At 27.5% G+C, this 23881-nt stretch overlaps 1 protein-coding gene across 4 annotated transcripts in view; it reads right to left on the bottom strand.

Annotated features, from left to right (window-relative positions):
- Positions 1-8863: 8863 nt before the first annotated feature.
- The window catches only part of LOC136982976 (neural-cadherin-like), a 420472-nt gene continuing 405454 nt past the window's right edge, over positions 8864-23881 (bottom strand). For 2 of the 4 annotated variants that reach the window (XM_067279558.1, XM_067279559.1), the window contains exons 30-36: positions 21278-21458; positions 19630-19796; positions 19245-19548; positions 18995-19175; positions 18071-18327; positions 11478-11723; positions 8864-11362 (exon numbers count right to left, since the gene is read on the bottom strand). In XM_067279558.1, the coding sequence (XP_067135659.1) occupies positions 11100-11362; positions 11478-11723; positions 18071-18327; positions 18995-19175; positions 19245-19548; positions 19630-19796; positions 21278-21458 (1599 nt within the window). In that variant the 3' untranslated portion in view covers positions 8864-11099. Of the gene's footprint in view, positions 11363-11477; positions 11724-18070; positions 18328-18526; positions 18769-18994; positions 19176-19244; positions 19549-19629; positions 19797-21277; positions 21459-23881 lie in introns of all 4 variants that reach the window. The other 2 variants (XM_067279560.1, XM_067279561.1) reach the window with 1 other exon arrangement.

Raw genomic sequence — 23881 nt, 5'->3', positions numbered from 1 at the left:
TATGCGAAGGAAAATTCAAAGACTGCCTGTATATTATAGCAAGCTTATGTATTCAAATAATGTTCTATATGCTATAACTTGCTCAATGTGTAAAGAGATATCCTTCAGAAGAAGATAAAATGCAGAAATATAAAATAATTTACATAAAAATATAGTCTGGAGGAATGCCATAACCAAATAATGTTTTGAAAATATTTAAAGTCCTTCCATAATATAATAATAATGATATTTTCTTATAAACAAAACTAAAATGAGTATGTTTAATTTGATTAAAGATCATTCTACAAGTTATATAAAAACTATTTAACATCACCATACGATTTAATGTTAAGTAATCTGATATAGTTTACTACTTTTTTCTTTATATACATTAAAAAATGGATACTATTTAAACGTTTTACCGATCGTTAAAATTTTTTATTAAAGTACTTTGTGCTTTTAATTTTATAACATATTTTTTATTACCATTCTTCTACAGAGCCATTTAGATCGCTGCTTTCTTTTTTTCTTTTATATATCAACGTCGAAGCCTCCCCAAAACATGTTCTCCTTTCCTAAAAGAAAAGAAGGAAAAAAGTTCCTCTTTCTTTTTTGGATCGGGTAAAGACATAAATTTTGTATAGTTCATCGATCCGTTTAATTAAACGCCTTAGAGATGTGCCATATTGTCAGTTTGATGTAGCAAATACAGCGATTGTAAGCGTTTATATACAGCATCATTCTGCTGTTTAAATGCAGAGTTGGATACACTTTACATTCATCATCAGCGTATAATAATTACGGCTAGTTAAGCTGTAAACACTCAAATTCATTAATTAAAGTGTCTTTTTTTCGTTAATTTCGTATTAAAGCATGCCTTTATGCATTTATTTAAGCGATTATTCGCTTTTTTACGATAGAAAACATACGTTAAAATCATTAATTTTCTAAACTCTACACGCGACTTTGTTGTAAATATCGATTTTTTACATCTCCGAGTTGGTAAAATTAATGTTTACGGCTGAACTTAAAAAATAATCTTCTCCTTTTCTTTTATTGTTTTTGGCCACCAAATAAATTTACTGGAATTCTCTTAACTGCATGCAAGTTGCAGTGAATGATTGGTTTCTATGATCAATATATCTTTGGAATGTTAACATTTTTTTTTCCCCCTAGATCATTTTGTTGTTTCATACAAATCACACTTGTTTCTTTTACGTAAAACTAAATAATTAGCGCTTAAAAAACCCGAAAAGATCGAATTTTTGGCGATTCGTTTCTTAGATTGGATAATAACTTTTCATCCTTATTATCTTTAGTTATGTGGAAGCATTCAATCATCTCTTCTAGGCAACTTTGAGAGGTGTACGACCTTCATATTAACCATAAACTATTGATTCTTGGTTCCTCGACTACCGCATTCTACATTCTCCCAATACTTGGCTGACACCTTTCGCATCGAGTTGTCTTCCTCTTTAGATATGATTTCGATAGGAAACCCTCCATAAACGTCAACCCGTTGGAGCCGTTGTTAAAAATTCATAACTGAACTTTGCAACTAACAATCGTTCCGTAAATTGCTTTCTTTTTCAGAATTACATTAAAATTTATTCCTTTTTCTTTCGTTATTATTGTATAAGGAATATATATTTTAAAATTATGTAATTCTTATAAGAATATAATTTTTACTAATCAAGTTATGTATTCAATTAGTTAGATTATTATTAAGCACATTAAAATTTAATCAATTATTATTATAAATAATTAAAAATTGCGTATTTTAAATCTTTTCGTAGTGAATTTTCAGTAGTAGTTTTTTTTTTACATTAGTTATAAAATTATAAGGACGAGTTAAATCCTCTTTTATTGCTGTTGAAGCAAGTTGTTTAAAAAGGACATGTTTTATTTTAATGCAAATTTTTAACAAGATGCTTTATATATATACTGTAATTCTCTGGATGATAAAGTACAAAAGTAATTTGCATTTTATAACACCAAGTAAAGCTAAACAAATTATTTTTGTTTAATAAGGAATGACTTGCAAATAGCATTTTATAATATAAAATTATATATATATATACAATTTTGGATAAGTTTAAGTTACCATACAGGAAACATATTCTTTTAAAAAATCTTTTATATCATATCAGAATTCCTTTTAATATAATGACTTTTTCTAGTTTCAATGCGAGCTACAAGCTATTTATAGAAGTAGAACCTGATCCAAATTGAACGTTTTTACTTTCTATAAAACTAGGAAAGTGATTTTTATTTTTAAAAATTTTTCATATAGTAACATCGTAGTATTTCATTTGTTTTACATTTTAGCAAAACATAACATTCCATGTTTAGTTTCTGTTAAATAGAAAAACTTAAATCATCTCGTACAATTGAACTGCGATACAAATCACCTCTTCTCAGTTCCCATAAATGCAAAAAACAAGGAAAAAACTCAAATCGTCTCATTTTCTTTTATAACTTAGCAAAGTTTCTTCTCACTCACGCTCTTAACATTGCTATAAAAACGTGAATCGTTCGTTTTAGTCCCAGTAGAATTCAGAAAAACCTGCAAATCACCTTTTACAGTCTGGCAGTACAGTAAAGAAAAACAAAAATGCAAACTCGCCCCCCTCTCTTCTTTTTCAATCCACCTTTAAAAACAGGCGAAATGCGTTCATAAATAATAAATTTTAATAACAAAACCAACCCCTAAGAGAACTTTTCTATTATCACACTTTACACTAATCGATATTTATTATCATGCGATTTATTTTAGTCCGGTAGATGCATCTTCTAACTATCGATTCCTCTTCAACATCTGACATTTCAAACTTACAAAAATAAATAATAAACGATGGAGGAATGCATAAATTCCGATATACAGATAAATAATAAAGAAGAAAACTTGATTTTTTTTTAATTAAAAAAATAAATCAGACGTTTAATTCTTTAATTTATTCGAAAAAGATTTAAATTTAAATAATCAATCCTTCAGCCGAGTCAGCAGTTTTAAAAAATAGACACTACTTAACGTGGTCACGTGATGGGGATAAATTAACAAAGAACTAAAAAGTGAGATCTAAATGACGTTTAGAAAAACTTTTCATTTACTTAAATCCTTTTTTTACCCTTCTCTATCGATATAAGATCTCATTTTAATTCTCGCTTCTTGCAGCATTTAATTTCGCTAGTTCTCCTCCTTTGACATAGATAAGCAGGAAATAAACACACGTGACAGCCAACTGTTCTCATCTGTCTTATCATACTGAATACCCTGCTAATGTATTAGAATTACAATAGCGACGATGACATTACCTAGCAAAACTTCACTAACGAAAAATGATAAAAGACGATACTGCAGGGCTTGTTCCTGTTTTAATACAATTTTATAAATCTTTTTTTTCCTTATACCTGTACTTTTATATCCGTTCGTGTTTAGACTTCTTTTTTTAATATATAAAATAGACGTGTATATATATTTCTCTTTTGCTAAAGTAGCCTTTCTGAAATATATTCACGCCTTGTACAAGTGGAGAATCTCTTACTGTCGATATGTGCTCGGCATATATACATCTTTCCCATTTAATTTATGGAGGAATGTACATCTTCTGTCGTCGACTGCAAATCCTTACTATATTTCAGCATTTTATATATTTTTTAGAGTTTAAAATGATTAATTCTCGTCTAAAACGAAATGTAAAAAAAAAATTTTCCAACTTTACCGTCTTTTAAACAAAATTATTAATAGATTAACTAAACAGTACGGCATAAAAACAACGTAAATTGTTTTTCTCCTATAAACGATCGATTTTTGAATGGGAAATTCTACTTTTAACACGGAAACTTTTTTATATATGTAGAAAGAAAAGCGCCGCAACAAGAATTTCACGCATAAAAGTACTTAAGGGCGGTAACTCGTATAGATTTATGAACCACAGAATAACGATTTATGTTTTTTTCAATTGTATCGAGTTGATTAAACGCTAACCCGATATAGCGTATAAAAAGAATGAAGCGTTATCCACCACTGTTTAGTCTTTATAGTGAAACTCGTTATAGCGAAGTATCATTAATTAAGAGACTTTAACACGGATCTTATTCGTCGATCGGATTTAGAAGTAACCATTAAACAGTGATATCGAGTAGATCCAACGACGTTAAAGGAGATCTGGAGAGGAAACTATTCCCCAATGGTCACGATATTGATTTTGCAAGAAACCATGGCGTAATCAACCTCACAGAACTTTATTACCTTTCAATTACTCAACAGATACTTACAAACCAGAATAGAACGAGTAAATTCTTCTCATTAAATATATATAGCGTGGACTAATAATAAAACCGTTAGATATTTCTGCCGTGTTCGAAATGGTTGTCGATTTTAAAACGGTTATTAACTGGGTTAAGCATTAGTTTTTGTACTTTTCCAGTAAAAAACTTGCATAATGACGATGGAAATCATCGCTTAATGATGTTTGAGGTATTGATGGCTCTTTTCTAATTTAAATATCGTCTGAGTAAGCGATAGAACGATGCTAGAGATGGAGAAGGGATAAGAAAAAAAAATATATTTACAACTTTTACGGGGTTGGGTTTCGGTCATTTTATTTTCAGGTCAAAAACTTCCAATTCACTTTTCCAGTTGACTTCCCCTGTCATTAATCACGCAGTTTTCCCAACTGCTTTCGTCCGCTGATATCTGGATTGTTGAAATTTTCTGAACCATTCGTTTTTTTCCCTTTGTCAGATATCAATTATCCTTAAAACCGGCGCCTTTCGTGAAAACCGTAAAATTTTTCTAATCTTTTTTCCCCGTTTCGGTTTCAGAAAGACCCTAAAAAACTATTCTATACAAAACTGGAACACTTCATAAAATAGGGAAGGATGCATTAATCACTCTTACCAGATATATACCGTTTTCTTTTAGAAACCAAATTTTAATTTTATAAAGGATCCATATATTTAAAAATATTTTTAGAAATCCCTTATAAATGGCGCTTTTTTTCCATTACATTATTTTTAATTCTAGAAATTTATAGTGTTTCTTTAATGGTGGTGTGTTTGTTTTCGTCGTTACGGGGGTGGTCATCCCACATCACGCAAAACTTGGGTAAAAATTAATAAATAGTAATAAAAACTAAACGGTTAACGAAAATTTGTACACAAACATTAAACATTCTATTTAAAATTATACCGTTGAGAAATTTTGGATTACATTAGTTGTAAATCTATTATTTAATCATGCATCCGGTATTTAATTATTACACCACCCTTTCCAATTTAAATAATTCATAAATTGAGATTTTAATTATATATTTCCTTAATTTAATGCAAGCGTGTTTAATTGGGAAAATAGAAACTTTGTTAATTATTTCTCTACTAATCAATTTTAAGAAATGTAATGCACGCTAAGCTTACATTAATGAAGAAATTGTGTTTCTGTAACGGATCATGCTGTAATTTTAATTTAAAAAATAAATTGTAGGATGTATTTTATATAATAATAATAATGATAATAATCGTCGCCATCCGCGTTAATATAACTGAAACGTTGGAAAAACACACTAAGACAGATAATTTAGAACAATTCGCTTTGATTCCGTAACATCTCGTTATAAAAAGTTTTAAAGATTTAATTAACGTTTATCTGTTTAATTAATTAGCAAATTATATTTAATATTTTAATCTGCAACAGCTAAGCTCTTCTAAAGTTTAAATATAATCGTTTAAAAGCCACTTTTTTTTTTTAATTTTCAATACGAAAATGTTCACCAGATGTGAAGAGAAAGAAAAGGGGAGGGGAAAAGAATAGGAGCTTTTCGTATTTGGATAAAAGACCCATCAAGAAATGTTCCATCCACAAAATCTGTTATTATGGAGTCTGCAAGAAACCCCAAAAAGTGTAAATGGAATTTATGCATGGAATAATTTTTCAAAAATGTCGATACGCCCGAATAAACCTGATCTTGAGTTAAAATATTTGAACGTCGGAATATTATTTATATCAATCAATTTTACCGAAAGTAATATTCGATTCTTTCATCAATAAATCTTCGGAAATATTTATAAGCTAGATTATAATATATTGGCATCCAGGCTTTGCTTAAATCTGATTAAAATTTAATTCTGTTTAGTCGAGACCGACTTAAACATAATTAAATCTTTATGGAATATCGAGTAATGTATAAAATTTTAATTAAAGTGCAATTTCATCGAAGAATTATTTAATTATATATTTTATTATTAATTACGTGTTTTAATGGCGTCAATAAAACGTAGGCTACATCCTCCTCCATAGATGATTCAAATGAGTTTTCTGTAGTCCTCCGGTGAAATGCACTTTAACCATCTGCTAAAAGTTAGATTTAACTAGTAAAACAGCTTAATTATATTATTACAGTTAATCGGAATTTTAATAACCTTTAACTATCGAAATAATTTAACTAGCTTCAAGCTTAAGTGTAGATTTTATTTCATTAACTGTTGATATCCTTTAACGGTTTAAAATTATAGAAGATTCTTAAATCAATTTAACAAAATAGATTATTTTCGCCAATTTTAATATATTTTTAACCTTCAAATGTATAATAATCACTAGTTATAAGTCTTGACTTAGTTAAAACCTTTATAGCTTAACCTAGACAATCAAAATAGTTTAACAGCTTCCTATATTGGGTTTAACCATAAATATAATCTAAGGTAGGTTTAATGACTGATATTTTAGCCACTCTACCATATTTAATGATAGAAATTTTAACCACTTTTCTACGTTTAACGATCGAAACTTTAACCACCCTACTACATTTAACTACCGAATAATTTAAACCGCTCTTACCATTTAACTACGAAATTTCGGTTTAATTAATGAATGTTTTAAAATTCTTCCTGCGTCGTCAATAATCAATTTATTCGATTTAATTTCGAAACTTTTTTCTTTCTTTCCTAGGTTTAACTATCAGATTATATAAACAAGATTTAACTAATGAAGTATCTTAACACTCAATTAACTTTAAATATCGTACGGATTTAACCATTCAACTAATGTTTATCGACGAAGTATTTTAACCACTCGATTTAACCGCATCGAGCTGTTTTAATTATCCGCTTTGTTAGTTAGTCGTAGAAGAATGTAATTAAACCTGTTCGATTTAGTAAAATCAATAGTTCGGAACTCATCAATCAATGTTAATAAACTTTTACATCATCAAAATTTCGGAAAAATACTTTCTTCCTCTCCAATATAATAATTACTAGCACTAGAAGACATCATCATATCTTTTCTGTTTCTCTTCAACAATGTCCTTTTCTAATTTAACTACAAATCGAATTCCGTAAAGTATTTTTCGGCAACTGATATCGATTTTATACTAAAAAGATTTTCTCGAAAAAAAAGGAAGGAAGGAAAAGGGAGGGGGAGGAAAAGATTTAATCAAATACGAATTTTATTTAATGTTGACATCGTGTGTATAGAGGTTTGTCCATTGCTGGAGGAGGAAAATGATTATTCCGTATATTCTCTTTTGTCAGTTATTTCTTAAAACATATTCACTGACTGGAAAATGAAAAATTGAAATCAGATATACAGATTGTGCTTTTTTTATTCGTATAGACGGAAAACAAATAACCAATTCTCGATTTTTTTTTCAGTTTTAAACTATTATTATCGAACGAATTTTTAGTAAAGTTAAGATAAAACTCGGTCGGGGCATAAATTATAACTAATTCCGGACGTGAAAGAGGGGGAAAAATCGATAAGTTCCTGTAGGAAACAGGTGTAACAATTGAATCATCATTAGTTATATTCTAAGAATAACCTCTAGCCGCAGACAAAAATCTATAGACGACAAAAAAAATCGGCGATGAAGATATTGATCGCTGAGGTGTAGACATTTAAGGATTCGGGTCAAAACGAGATGCTGGTATTTTCGTTGTCAAAAGTTTTTCTTAGCAAATACAACTCTTAATAGGTCGAGACGCATTGGATAACTGACCAGCATCGATGTTTTCTCAGCACTTAATCTTATTGATATCTAGTCGGATGCTGTAAGAGTGCAGACATTTTTTTCTTTCTTTCTTTCTTGGACGTTTTTTGTTTGCAGCACAAATGTCAGTAGAAATAGCTAATGGACAGTTTTACTCTGATAAGGAGATTGTATCTCAAATACTTGTTTTGTACAGTTCAAGCAATTTTCTTCACGTTCCAAACTAATGGGTGTGAAACCCTGTATCTTGAATCGATTGAATACCGGATCCACTTTTTGTTACAATCGAATTATCTGTTTTACTTAACGTTGTTTGCAGGAAGCCTATATGTGCTTTATCCATCCTTTCCACAATTAATTGTTTTTAAAATGTTTTTTTTCCCCCTTCAGCTGGAAATTATTTCTTAATTGATCGGTACTTTTGTAGATTTAATTTTATATATCATATTTCTTTCTCTTTTCATTTTTTTAGAGATGTTGACTTAATTCTGCTATGTGATATGAAAGTAAAGTGATTAATAGAAATTAGCTTTTCAATTTTAAAAGTGACAGCAAAAATATTTGATTAAAGAAATATTATTTAGATAAAAAAAATTTGATAGTTTTTTAAAACAGATAATTTAGATTTATTGCTTTAACTAATTAACATGGATTAAATTTACAGATTTTTGAATTTTAAATATTCTCTTGTTTTTAATTATTAATTTAAATCTTAATCTGAAAGTTTTCATTTTTCTTTAGGGAAAATTAAAAAAAAAAATGCAAGTAAATAAAATCTTGGGGTTGAACGTGAGATTATAGTTAATTATGTCGCATTAAAATTAATCGTATAAAAAGATTTAGAGACAAAAATGTCATTGTGTAATTAGTTTTCTGTAATGCCAACATTGTTCAAAACAAGATTTTTCTTCTTTTGAGGCAAACTTTATTTTTCAGTTTTGCAAACAATGCATTAGAACCAAACCTCCAGTCAGCTATAAAATATTAAAATCTGCTTGTTAAAAAGTATCTCTCTAATTGGCAGAATTTAATTATAAAAGATGTTTTCATTATCAGAAATTAGCTACAAAATATGACAAGGTATATTTAAAATCAAAATTCAGCATTTTTGTCTTAAGAACTGAAGAATAAAAGCTGACTGGGAGGTAGGTTTGAGCACTAAATATTCTGTATGAATGCAGTTGACGGGTATAGACTATGCTAGGCACTTGTGTTGTAACAAAAGAAATTTCAATTAATTTTTTCATTATTATTATTTTCTTTTCTTTTTAATATTGGAACAATCACTTTTATGAAAATGTATAAAATTTGCCAATTTTTGACCTCTCGAGGCAAACCCAGTGGAAGAGGTAAGGCAGAAGTGTTAGAGCAGTAAAAACGTCAAATCCGAACTCGTACAGAATGTTATAAATGCTCAAACCCTTATAAATTATGTATACAATATAAAATAGTGCACAGCACTTAAAAAAGCAATATAAGTTTTGGTGAATCAATAGACAATTATTAAAATGATAAAGTGATTTTTTTCATACACACAATCTGAAATAGCTTGGTATATGGCTAGATACACAAATTTAACATTTTCTCTACTCATCACATATACAATTTTTGACTGATACAATTTTATTTATTTATTTTTTTTTTCTTTGGGAGATGTTCACACTATATATATATATATATACAGTATATATAGTGTGAGTTAGTTGTGCTAGAGTACTGCATTTGCTGCCTCCAGCTTTTATTGATTAGTTTCTTTCTCTTGGTTCTATGACAGCATGTATGGAGTGCTGACTTTCTACCAAACTTTAAAGTACAATAGATACAAAGGTTGTTTCCTTAAGCACCTAGCTTGATGTTCTTTGTATGGCAGTTGTCAAAACAGTGGTATTAGAACAGAATGCATTTCGGTAGCTATAAAACAGGAACTATTTGACAGACTGCCATCTACAAGCCATATCAAAAAGGATGGTAGGAGCCATGCATGATGTGTGTAGTTTTGGAAAATGCAAACATCATGTAGCAAAGTATTATGGCAGTTGATTAACGAAATTTATTTGATATTTTGAAAGAAAATGACTACTAAGCTTAAATTCATTTGGTTTAAAAACTGTGATGATAGCCATATTCCATACATACTCGATGACAGCTTAGGGAAATTCTTCTTGGCACATCACAACAGATTTCTGTGTGATTGAGTCGATTTGAGGTTTAAATATGTAGAAGGGGATGAAAATCATTTCAATACTTGGAGAGCAGCATAATTTTTGCAAAAGGAGGAGTCTGAAGAACTAATATTATACCTAATTAATCTACTATAGAAAGCAAAATAAGAACTAACCACCACTGATTTAAATGGTGTGTACACATCATTAGTGTGTAAAATGACCAGAACACTTTGGTTTATTTGGAGACCTCATTCAAGGTCTGACTTAGTTATCATTCTTGCCTTTAAGTCCACGTGGCAAAAACATATCACAGTTACAAAACACTGCACACAATCTTCTTTAAGTATACAATGGTTAAGTCAACAAAGACATCACATCATCCAGGAAAAGAAAAAACTGATCACTTCAAATTATTCATCACAAAAATGTGTATGTTATACTGTATATATATATATTTATATATAATAGAACTGATCCTGCACATATATTATGGCTAATCAATATACATACAAACACTGCAGCAGTAAACGAAACCCAAGTTTTTCTACAATCATGAAATAATCACAAAATGATTTTAGAGTCTTTTGTTTGCTACTGTCATATTGACAACACAATCATGGGTATTTTGTGTGAATTTCCAATCTAATTTCTTAGATTACCTGATATTTTACTTTTGAGTAATGGAAGCAATCCTAAGGCTCTACAACATAAGCAATCTCATTTCAATGCTACTGCTGCACCTTGCCGTGCTTGGCTACCACACAATATCTTCTTACAAAGTCAATCACTAACACCGTACCGGCAGTGTATTATCTACCATGATGATGGAAACTGAACTTCAGTTCATATGATGCACAGAACCATTGTTAAATAGTTCTCCCTTGGTCCTAATGGGGTTAGGGAAAAGAGATGGAATCTCGGTGCAAGCATTACTTTGAAACAGTAATGCATGCACAATGCTGTCCAATAATAATTAGTCTTCTTCACTTTCACCTTGACCATACATATCAGCCAGTTTACCAAAACGAGGTCCCCAAGTATTTAAATAATCAAAATCTTGCTCATTATCATCCGTGCCCGAAGCTAGTGAACTAAGAGAACCAGCCGTGCTTCCACATCCTTCATAGGCATAGTTACGAAGATCATCAAACGGTGGAGCATTTGGATCATTATCAGCTTTATCTAAATGATCGCTGATAAAATCACCAACATCTGGGTAGGTATCACCTGGAGGTACTGTAATATTAAAAGTATTAGTAATCACAACTTTATATATCTGATAACAAGTATATCAGATGTATGTTGTTACACAAATACTGTTCATAATATAAAGAAAAAATCTTGTTAATACCTTGTCGCTGGCGTGGTTCTTTTATAGGAGCTTTTTCGGGTCCCGGTTTTGTTCCTAAAGGTGTGCCAGCAGGATTAATAGGAATTCTTAATGGTGTAATATCATAAGCATTCATATCGTCTTCTCCACCGCCTTCATCGTCGTAACTGATGATGTTTTCTCTCACATCATCGTCAACATCACCGTGTCCATATTTTTGATCTGCTCTTCTGCTACGAGTATATGCAACGATGACCAATACTAATACTGTACAAAAACAAATGAAACGCATTTAAAATAGCAATTACATTTATCAGTTTTTGATCTTGTAAAGTTTCTATGCTACTGTAAAAATGTAAAAGTTATATCAAATTACCAGATATATTTTAAAATTACAGCCGACTCCGATAATCCTTTTGTAATCCGACATGCTCAGTAGTCCCCATCCCGTTACATGTCTGCTTGCACAGAAGGATGTTGCGACATGAATCTCCCCACCCAATGACACACATTTCTTGTGTTTTCCGTGAGCAGTTCTGTACGTACTGTATTATTTATGCCTATACACACTGTATGCACATTTATTGGCTTCCATATTTCTTTTAATAAACATGTTTTAGTTAACCGAAATGGGTGTTTCATTTCCATATTAACCTAGGCAGCATTTTACTCATAAAATGTAGGAATACTGTAGGCTACTGCTAGCAAAACAATGTCAAATATGTAATCACTTTTGGTAATCCGACACCCCTTTGGTCCCATACCTGTCGGATTATCAAGGGTCAGCTGTATATGAATTATGATGTCATTTACCAAATTTTTCAATGAAGACAATCTAATATCATTTTGTGTAAAAAGTCAATACTCATTCAAACATTCATCTTACCTAAAATTGATCAGTTTATGTTTATCTAGCAGAAATCCATATTAACAATTTCTAAATTTTTTAATATAGAAAATTACATTTGAAAAGAAACCTGTTTTTTTATTGTTCATCAGCAAAACGGTAATTTGTTGTAATTAGTAAAGCTTTTCTTTAAATGATATATCACATTCTTTATCTTTCCAGAAAGAATAAGATTAAGCTTATTATAAGTAATATTTTAATTATAGAAAACACATATAGGTAACTAATTAAAATTTACTCTGTGCCTGTCTGTGATTTAATAACTTTAATAATAATCTTCACACTTATTATCTTTGCTTAAAACTTTTATTTTGTAACTAGAGATAAAGATGAAAGCATTTTTAATAACAAAAGCTTCTAAACGCTAACAGATGTGAAGCTTCTTATTAAAAATTGAGTCAGGAAGGAATGAATTAATGATCTTAGTTATCAATATTTAAAGAAGTTTTAGATGTTTATTTAACAGAATAATACGAACATTTTTTATAGACTTCATAATATAAATTAAAAAATTGAATCAATTGTGATTAATTAAATTAAAAATTAAATAAACTAATTAACTTATTTTATAAAAATCATATATAAATTTACAGCTAATGAATTTAAAAGATTAAAGAATTAAGAATAATTACCATCGAAAAATGATGATAAATGGAATTAGTACATTATTTCTTTTAAATAATAAAAAATTCAAATTTTTTCATCATGTATTTTAACATTTCAATTGAAATTTCTTTCATAAAATCCCAATAGAATTGTAAAGAAATCTTTTTCATTTTACTCTAATATTCTTTATGAAATATAAAATAGTTTCACAAATCTAATTAGGGAAAGAAACAAGACGAATCTATAGCTTAAAAAGGAAATGATGTATAACAAAAGAATCGGAAACCCTTGATCTGAAAAATATTTTTATCTGACTGACAAGTCGGATCTGATTTTAAAAGAATCCTTTTCTGTACTGATGCAGAATGAAAATAAATTAATAGGCTGATATTATATTCTTTTTATTTGTACATTGTTAAATTACTATTTAACACACAAAACTCACAATTTTGAATTTTTTTCTTAGTAAAATTTAAAATAACTGCTGTATTGTTTTAAGGCTAAAAATTAAAATTGACATGTGACTCTCCAAACAGGTCTATAAATTTATTGACCATTTTTGACTACTAGCAACTAGGTTTAAAGTAAATATAAAAAAATTTTTTATGTTTTAATGTAACAATTTAAAAGTTCTTTTATTACTATTGTATTAAAAAATTTGGTCAGTGATATTACATAATTTCTTTCATTTATTTATAAATTAAAGAATCAGATAAATTATCTTATGTCATTGATAAACCAGATATTCTAATTTTAAACAAAACATACTATACGTAAACATTTCTGAATTAAAATAAATACTATACTCCTCACAAATTATTATTCTCTTAAACATCTTTGAATCACTACAAAATATGAAGAGAAATCAAAAACACTGCCAACTGTGTTTTCTGGGAAAATAATTAAAATTCTGAAATTACAAAATGAGAGGGCAGTTCCTAATGCTATCTTGTGAGATGTGGTAGAAATATGGGCATTCAAAAATTGCATGTCAATTTCCATGCCAGAATAATACAGAAATGTAATTTGATATTTGTGGGCATTTGGCAAAAATGAGTACTGAGTGTGAGGACAATTGTTTGTTGTAGTAAAATGTGAGTTGGTGGTATAAAAATGCTCATTGTTCAAAAATGGAACAGTGAGCATTCAGGATGTCTGAGATCGGGCCATTCTTCATGATCTGGCATCTTGTGATTATCACATTTTTGTTCTCCTCAAGAAGACATTAATGTGTTTTGAAAGTGACAAAAGTGTGAAGACAGCAAGCAGTTTGACTGGCTGCATTGTACATGTTCTGTGAGAGTAATATCCAATAACATGTGACACAATGAGAGTAATGTTTGGCTTATCTTGGAACCTTATGATATGGACATGAAAAAAATATACACATTTGAAACCAAGTTCAAACTATTTTGAAATAACAGTCAGATTTCAAGAAACTTGAGGTTGGCAAAGAATTTTTGATCCCTCCTCATATATACATAATTAATTTTTAAAATAAAATGTATACAGTTTATGCTAAAAAAAATTCTGAGAGCCTTCATTTTTGTCATGCCTATCATGAGTTTGGTCAAACCCACAAAGGAGCTAGAGCCTGACCACCCATGAAAAATTTCTGGAGTTGCTCACCACAAAGCAGCAGGCTGATGCTTTAACTGCCTCAGTTATCTAGCTAACCATGCTAATTTTTATATTTATAAATATAATGAATCCTGCTTCTATGATTGTATTGTGTAAAAAATAAATACTAGTATCATAATTATACAAACAAATACAATTATCTTATATAATATTAAGAAAAGAAAAATTATTTTTTTACAATTATCAGCTGAACAATAATATAATAGTCTTTAGAGTATTTTCTGTAATTTTTGTAAAAATAAATATTATAAAATAAAATTTATTTATTTTTCATACTGTTATAAAAAAATAAGGTTGTGATTATTAAGATTTGTCTTTTATTTTTAATATTTGTATCCATTTTTTATTCCATGTTTTAGTTAAGACTTCTCAAAATAAAATTTACAATTATATAAATCTCAATGTGAAATTTTTCCTTTAATTTACATAAAGTCTAGAGATTTAACCTAATTCCATGTTTTTTAAGTTATTGGAGAACTAAGTTCAAATCTTGAACTTGATTAAATATAAAAATATTTTGGTAATATGTATGATAATAGCTTTCTTGCTGCATTGTAAGTGTATAGAGTTGGCATCTGCTACAAGAATCTAGCAACAACTGTCAAATTGAACATCTGATATTCAAATCTCTAAAATATGAAAAATCAAAAAGTTTTCTTAGATTTATCAATGATTGTTATATATACTTCAAGAGGCACTTTGAAAATGAAAGTTTTACTCTTAAATATGCAATAGTGAAATGTGAATTTATGTAAAACTACTACTAAATATGTAATAATTAGCATTTTATCAAAATAAATTAATTTAGAACATAAAAAGTTGTACATTTTTATATGAAAGTTAACTGATAATTGCCTAAATGTTTTGGTCAAAATCTTAGAATATATAAACTGTTAATTCTATGTTACACTATTCTAAATTAGAGCAATGTCAAAATTAATATTCTAAACAGTTAGTTTTTGAATTTGAAAGAGATGAAATAGAACATGTGAAATAAAATACATGCTTCAAATTCAAACTGTAACTCTAGAATATTAATTTTGCATTTGTTCTTATATATATATATATATATATACATACATATACACTGTATGTATAAATTTTTTAAGATTTATATTCTCTGTTAGATTTAAAATCTTACACTATTCTATACTGTTAAGATGAGGATGTCAAATTTTGACTGAAAAAATTTCTTTTATTTAATAAAAATTGGCTTCCTGAATGACTTAATGTGAAGCTTCGGAAATAGGTCTAGAATTTGTGCAAAAAGGGGAAAAGAAATTTTTTTTTCTCAATGTTTTGGAATAGAAGCCAATAATAATAATTATTATTATTGGCTTCTATTCCAAATTATTATTATTCAACATAAATTTATAATAATAATAATAATTATTATTATTATTATAAATTTATGTTGAAAAAAAACCATCAACAAGAAAAAAGTGGAAAACGAAAAATGAATGTTTTATGTCCATAAAAAGGGCATGTCTGTAGAGATTTCCAAGAAAGTCAGACTTCTCAGGTTAAAACAATAGATGAATTTGAGTACTTAGATCGAACATCTTCGACAGGAATCGAATTGTCAGCCAATGTTGACTCATCCAATGACCTGGGTTCCGATCTCATTACAATTCGTAGCGAAGGGGGGGACCCATTAGAGAGCGAAGGCAAGTCAGCATTGACCTATCGGAATGTTCGATCTGGGACTCAAAAGAAAAGTTATAAAACCCTAAGAAAAAGAGAAGGTGAAGTTCTTGATTCATAGTGCTCCTCTCCTGGGTTATTGCTGCTGTGATTCAACAAGGAAAGCTTGTTTGATGTCCAGGAATTGGCTTTGTTCTCCCGTCCCATCAAGTTTTGCCCACGTACTGTACATCCAGCTGCCGGAAGTCATCTCTTCAAGTTGTGCTGTCCATATTACCTTCGCCGGAAGAGAAATGATCGTCGGAACATTTGAACTTTTTGTACAGACTGGTTTCCCCATCTTTGGATAGGCATTACGCCTTGTTATAAGAAATAGTTGTAAGAAATTTTTATTTTATTAAACGGTTTTGAGATGGAAAACCTGTCTCCGTGAAATTCTTCCACTCCCACACAGCAGTGCTGACTGCTTGATTGTCGTGACATCTTTTCACCCAATCGGCTAACCTCACATTAATATCCCTGGCACCATATTATTACTAATACTAAAATTTTTATTTCAGAAAGCCAAATCTTTAATTGAATAATAATAAACATCTAGGAACTCATCTTAAAATTCTTATATGAATTATAAGCTGAGGTTGTCCTGGATCAGGATGAAAATGTTTTCCATTATTCAATTAAAGATTTGGCTTTCTGAAGTAAGCATTTTAGTATTGGCTTCCTGAAATTAATATAAATTTATTTATGAAACTTGGCACCATCTTTGTAAATAAATAATATTTTATTATAATTTAAATCTACTTGAATCTTCTACAGAAAATACATATATGTGAAAAATTTTTAAACGTTTAGATGCAAGTGATCATTTTCCTAGTGAGAAATTTTGGTAAAATATCTTACTAGGTTCTTTTCAATTCAATCTATCAACAAAACTGATTTGACAGAAATGAAATCTATTTCTAAATCTAAAAGATGTCTATTTTCTTACCATTACTGATCAATGTGACCTAGTTTTATAGATTCTGATTTCTAGTTATCTATATGCCTATTTTTCTATTTATATGCTTGGGCATTCAAGATTTCTTCTTTGAACATTTTTATCATTATTTCTATTCCCACACATGTATATGTTTCATTTCCAGTATGTTGCTTATTTATTTTTGTTATTATTTATTTTTGAACTGATAAATAACTTGCATCATTTGTATGTTTACGTGATAAAATTATTGTGGTTAGGAACATTGCTTGCCGTTTATAACATGCTAACGATATTGTTTGTTTGATCCTATTTTTTCACAGATGTTGTATTAGTCATTTTTTCACTGTGTTTATTTTGATTACTGATAAAAATACTTGATATGTGTATTATTCTAAGAATTGTTTCCTACAATTTATGTGTACCCTAAATTTCATCAGTATGTTTACTGATACTGATAAATTTTATTAGCAGTCATTCAAATAGTCACTGAATGAATACAAAAAGACATTAGTATCTAGAGTTTTTCAATAGTATTTTCTGCACAAACTGATGATTAAATATTCTAAATTAGATATTTCATAATAAAATAAAACAGATTATTACAAATTGATAAGAATCTAACATAAATTTGTGTGTAAACAAATATGAATAAATGTATGAACTTTTAATAACCATAATATTTTTTAAAAATTATGAAGTAAGATAATAATAATAGTAGTAGAATAATAAAATAATAATAACAGTTTCTACTGTCCTTTGGCAAATTTTTACTGATATTTCTATAAACTGAAGGAATACTTGTAAATTTTATTATTATATATTAACAAAATTCCTTACTGAGGTAAGTTGCCAGACAGGCAAGAGCAATGCCTAAGGCACTGATGCCAAATGCAAAAGCCGATTCTTCAATGCTGCGGTAAATAACATCGCAGCTGCAGTTATGACATCTGTATCCACTAGGACACAAACAGTAGAAACCTTCACCATTATCAAGATTATGGCAACTATTTTCTATTTCACAAGGATTGTCGAGGCATTCATTCACATCAACACATTTCAATCTATCCTCTGACATTTCAAGACCTTTTGCACAGCTGTGATAAATAATAAATAATAATAATAAAAAAACAATATACTAGCTGAAAGATATATCTGTTTATTAGAGAATTTTCATATTTATTTAGGTTTTTTTTGTTTAAAAGTCATCATATTATGAAAGAATCTTTCAGTTAGTACAAGCCATTCACACTTTTGTTAGTTACAGGTTAAAGTTATATCATTGTTAGTACTTACTTAATATGTTAAGAAGACAAACTAAAATAGCAGCCAAAGCTGCCATACTAAGACGCATTACTTTTTCTTCTCTTCTAGCATCACATAGATCCCCACCAAATCCATCCAAACATACACAATAAAATCCCTCACCATTGGGAAGATTAACACAGTTTCCACCATTCATGCATGGAAAGCTTAAACATTCATTTTCATCAGTACAGTTTTTACCATCTTCAGTAACTACAAAGCCATCCTGACACCTATATATTAAGATTTTTGTTAAAGTTTTATAAAACTCCACAAAGAAATATTAATTTTATTAATCTAGTAGATGTATTAGTTTAAAAGAATGTAACATGCAAATTATAAATGTTCTGTTAAATAAGTAGAACTAGAGAAAAATGTTATTATTTGAGATTAATTGTTTTTAAAATTAAATATTTAATTATCAAAGAAAAAATTTCTGAGGGAAAATTATCATGGCACCGGCATTCGTGTTGCATCCATAAATCTTCACAGTGGAAAGGTCTTGGACAGATAATTCCTTGACAAGGATTGTTGGATGGACAACCATCAATCAAGTTCCTCCATTCAACTACAGCTGCATTTTCAGAACCATTTTCCATAGGCAAGTATCTCTGATTTAATCGAATATCATTCATACACCCTAAATATTTAAAATTCATTTTAAAAAACACATAAGCAGATATTATTTGAGTAATGTATTAGTATATACCTTCTTGAAAGTCATTGTCTACAACAGTTACTCCTGGTCCAACATACTGAACATCACCTCCAGCAATAACATTCTGTTTTTCTATCTGCATTAACTGATGCTGTCCAACATAGTCAAGAAGTTCATTATATCTTCTGCCACCACCTCCATCTAATGATATGCTTGCTGTGCTACCAAACCGTAATACTCTAACTGTATGCCACTGCCCATCACTAATTTGTACATATGGAAGCCAAAGTTCTCTTTCATCTGATGATCGCAAATGATTTAAATTAAATCTTAATCTCATTTTTTTGTCTCTTATCTAAAAGAAAATATATTATTTAAAAATATTATACATAGTACTTTTGAAATTATTTATTATAAATAAAGAGAGTATATTTACCTCTAGTATACAATATTCTCGTCCATGTTTACTTGTAGCACGAAAGAGCTCTCCGTGTTTTTGTCTTGTGCGGAATTGCAATTGTATATCAGTTTCATAAGGATTCAAATCAAATGACAATGCATATTTAATATAACTATTTTGTTGAAACATTTTGGACTGAGTTTCTAGAAAATCACATAATATGACATTATATATAAAACATATTTTAGGGCAAGTAAAGAAATAAAAAGTGATTTACATCAGATGTTTTTCAAATATAGTCTCTTGAAATGAGATATAAAAGTATTTACTTTTTCATAAATAATAAATTAGTTTTCATGTAACCTAAAAATTATGTTTATTATATTTAAAAGTAATGTTTTTTGAGTGAAATGCATACTTAATATTAAAAGTATTTAATCATTACTTCATTTGAGTTTATCTTTTATTTACAATAATATACAAGTAATTTAAATAGTAAATTTTATTTTTAAAAAGCATTATGTAAGTCATTATTAATTAATGTTGCTTTTTAATAATATATCTTGTGATTACATTATTGCCTGTCCAACTAGAATTAAATTTCAAATTTTTAGAAACTGTAACTAGAGGATCAAAATTTTTGAAATAATGATTTGATAAAAAATTGTAGCATAATTAATAAATAATGATCATTTTCAGAAAAAAAATTATCATTATTAGATTAAAAAAATAATGCATGATAATAATTTAATTCTTATTTTAAGGAATTAATTTATTAGTAACAGTTTTTAATAAAAAAAAATCACAAAAATTGCTGTTTATTATATTTTAAATTATAATTTGTAAACAAACTAATATAGTATAATCAGATAAACAATACAATTAAGTTTTTCTAATAAAATTATTACTCATAATAATTTCTTAAATGTAGGAGCTATATGATGATAATATTTTTGATAAAAATCTATTGATTTTTATCAAAAATATAGGGGGAATAGCAACATTATTAAAAAAACAAATTAAATATTTTATTTAGAAATTTAAATTAATATTTTTATGTTAGAAAATAGGTTTAAAACTTACTTAGATAAATAAATATATTTAAGAAATAAAAAAATAAATACGGAATAAAAAAATGCAATAAATTTTATATTAATTTGAAGAATATTTTGTTTTATAGCAATAAAAATTAATAAATAAATAAATATTAACTGAATATTCATTACTTATAAATATAAAATTTATCTATTACAAATATTATCTTAATTGAAATCATTTAAGATGAATTTTTGATATTTCTGAATATAAAAAAAACTATTTCTAGTTAATTTATTAAATTTTTTATCAGGCAAAATAAATAATTTTTCATGTATATCTTTTCCTTACTGACATAATGCATAATTACAAATGTATATCTAATAAATTTAGTTTCAGATAATATTACTATTAAATTTGTAAAATCTATAACAATAATTAGAATTGGTCAATACTCCTAAAAACGTTTACTTATAAAAAAAAAAAAAAAAAAAAAAAAGAATTATTTCAATATCAAACCATTTTATTCATTCATAAAAACTGATGATAAATTGTTGCATTAATAATATTTAAACAAATTATTTCAAGAAGACAAATACAGATAAAATACATAATCTAGCTATTTATTTAATAATTAAAAATATCTCACCTTTATCACAATGAGTTCCATACCAGCCAGGATGACAAATGCATCTTGCTTCCATATATGTACCTATACATTGCCCGTGCTCACAAAATTTCTTTACGCCATTTTCTTGGCATTGTTTTTCAGCTGGTGGACAGCCTTGTTCACTGTTTGAATAACTTCCTGGTGAACCTAAATCATACATCTATAATAATACAATTAAATAATAAATTGTTATTATTATTTGATTTATTATATAAAAAATTTGGTAAAATTTCAGTTAATTGAAGAAAATATTAATAAATTATTCTGGAGGGACTAACATTCAATGGATGTAGAAACAACTTCATAAAAAATTTTATGCAGTTTACAACAGGATGAGATAGCATCATTTCCTGAAGAGTTTTATTCAAAACAATATTTAAATAAAATACAATTATAATATATAAAAATCTCAAAAAATTAATGCATTAGAATTAGTCATTCAAATTTAATTGTTATAGTTTTGAAAATTATAAATATTGAGTATGATATTTTGTAACATATATAGTACTACATACTCAGAATATATATGATAAAAGTAGAAAGTTTAAATTTTCTTTTTGCTTTGATTTTGAGAAAAGTATATTTAAAATTTGGATGAAAAAATTGAAAGTAACATATTATTATGTTATAACAAGGTGATAGAAATCATATGCTAGTAATTGATTTACATACTATTGTTTGATCTATGCCTATGCATCTGTTAGTTTTATTTATTAAGTATTTATTACTTTATAATATGCTGTTTTATCTAATTGTTCATTTGAAATTATTTGAGATTTACATTTATCTCCATGCCACAAACTTCTGTTGTTGGTTGTCAATGTTTTAGCCATACTTTACAGAAATAACAGCAAGGTGCAATTTACTTAAGAAAAGAAAACAAAAAATACATCCATTTAATATGAATATGACATAGCATTATACTTAGAATTTAAATAAATCAACTGTCAATCAACTAAACATTTTTTGGAACATTTATGAACTTGTGAGTTTTTTCTCCTTAAAAATCATCATATTTTAGTATGTAATATGTTATGGAATATCTTATATCCGTATAAAAACAATATTAAAAATACTTAGCTTTTTGTGTATTTATTAAGAAGATGTTTATTTTTTTATTTTCTGACATTTTAAATTTTTTGTAAGTATAAACATTAATTTTTACATAAAATTTTTATATCATCTTTTATATTTGTGGAAAAGAAAATTAAATAACAGAAGAAAGTATTTTCTTTCCTACAGAGGTATTTTTAATCAAATAAAATTGTATTTCACATTTAATTAGTTTTTGAAATTCTTGTTTTCATAATCATATTTATTTTTTTAAAAATTATTCATATCTAATTTATTCAATAAAATAAAAACAAAACGTACACTTGTTTAATGAAAACATGATATACATTAAATATTATACTTAAAATAAATGAACTGTCAATCAAATTTTTAAAATTTTTAACAAAATTTTGTTATTAAATGACAAAAATTTAATACAAAAAAATTTAAAAAATCATTACTGAATAAGCATATTTCAAAAATTTTACATTTCTATACTAATATATTAAAAATTTTGTTACTTAATTAGAAGAATTTATATTACCATGCAGAGTTCGTTTAAAAATTAAATTCATTTATTTATCACAATGAATTAGAAAGTCTTAGAAAGCAGATTTATTGATTTACTAGCAGCAGCTTGCCTTTCTAGCTCTGCAAGTGAAAGCTAAAAATTGATTTAATATTTCAATGCGAAAGACTATATATCAAATATTTATCAACAGATGAAATATTTCATTTCACAAATTTATCTTCTATCAATCAAATTTTATTATCTTTTACTTTACAATTTATTTTTACTAAACAATCATTCTTGTAATAATAATTTCTTATAAACATTTGGAAAATAAAAAATAAATAAATCAATTCATCTACAATATACATTTTATTTTTGAAATAGGAAAAAAAAAATCCAGAAAATAAAAGATATGTCGAATATTTTAAATACAGAATAGAATAAAATTCTAATTTTATGGAAATTACTTATTCTATTATACTTTCAACAGTTACTTATTTAAATATATATATATTTAAAAAATAATAGAAATAGTTAAAGATTTACTTATTAAATAAATTCATTTTATTTTGCAGATATATTTTGAAATAAGTTTTACAATAAAATAAGTGATTATTTATCTGTATTTTAAAACTATTCTTATTTATATAACTAAGATAGATATCAGATGATAGTTATCTTTTCTCCCTTTAGAACAAATACTTACAGATAAATATGTCCTCTTCTGATGAGATTTTTATTTGCTAATAATTTGGAATATATTTCAAGAATTTTTAACATGTATATAATAAAATTATAATAATAAATTTTATTTTGATAGAACCGACATAGTGACTTAACTTTTTTTTACTCATTAGTTAAATCCAGTTTGTCCCCAGAGTGATTATTAGAGTTTCTAAATTTTCTCTGTCCACTGGAAACAGATCTATCTCAGACTTCATTTTTTTTGTTGATGTATTTAGTACTCGCATATATTGGTTGGTTCAACCAATACGTGCTGAAATGCATTTAGTAAG

Source organism: Centruroides vittatus, unplaced genomic scaffold (genome assembly GCF_030686945.1).
Source record: "Centruroides vittatus isolate TY-2023 unplaced genomic scaffold, ASM3068694v2 contig_875, whole genome shotgun sequence".
Classification (NCBI taxonomy): domain Eukaryota; kingdom Metazoa; phylum Arthropoda; class Arachnida; order Scorpiones; family Buthidae; genus Centruroides; species Centruroides vittatus.
The sequence above is the reverse complement of the archived record's forward strand: the minus strand, read 5'-3'. Positions and strand labels throughout refer to the sequence as shown.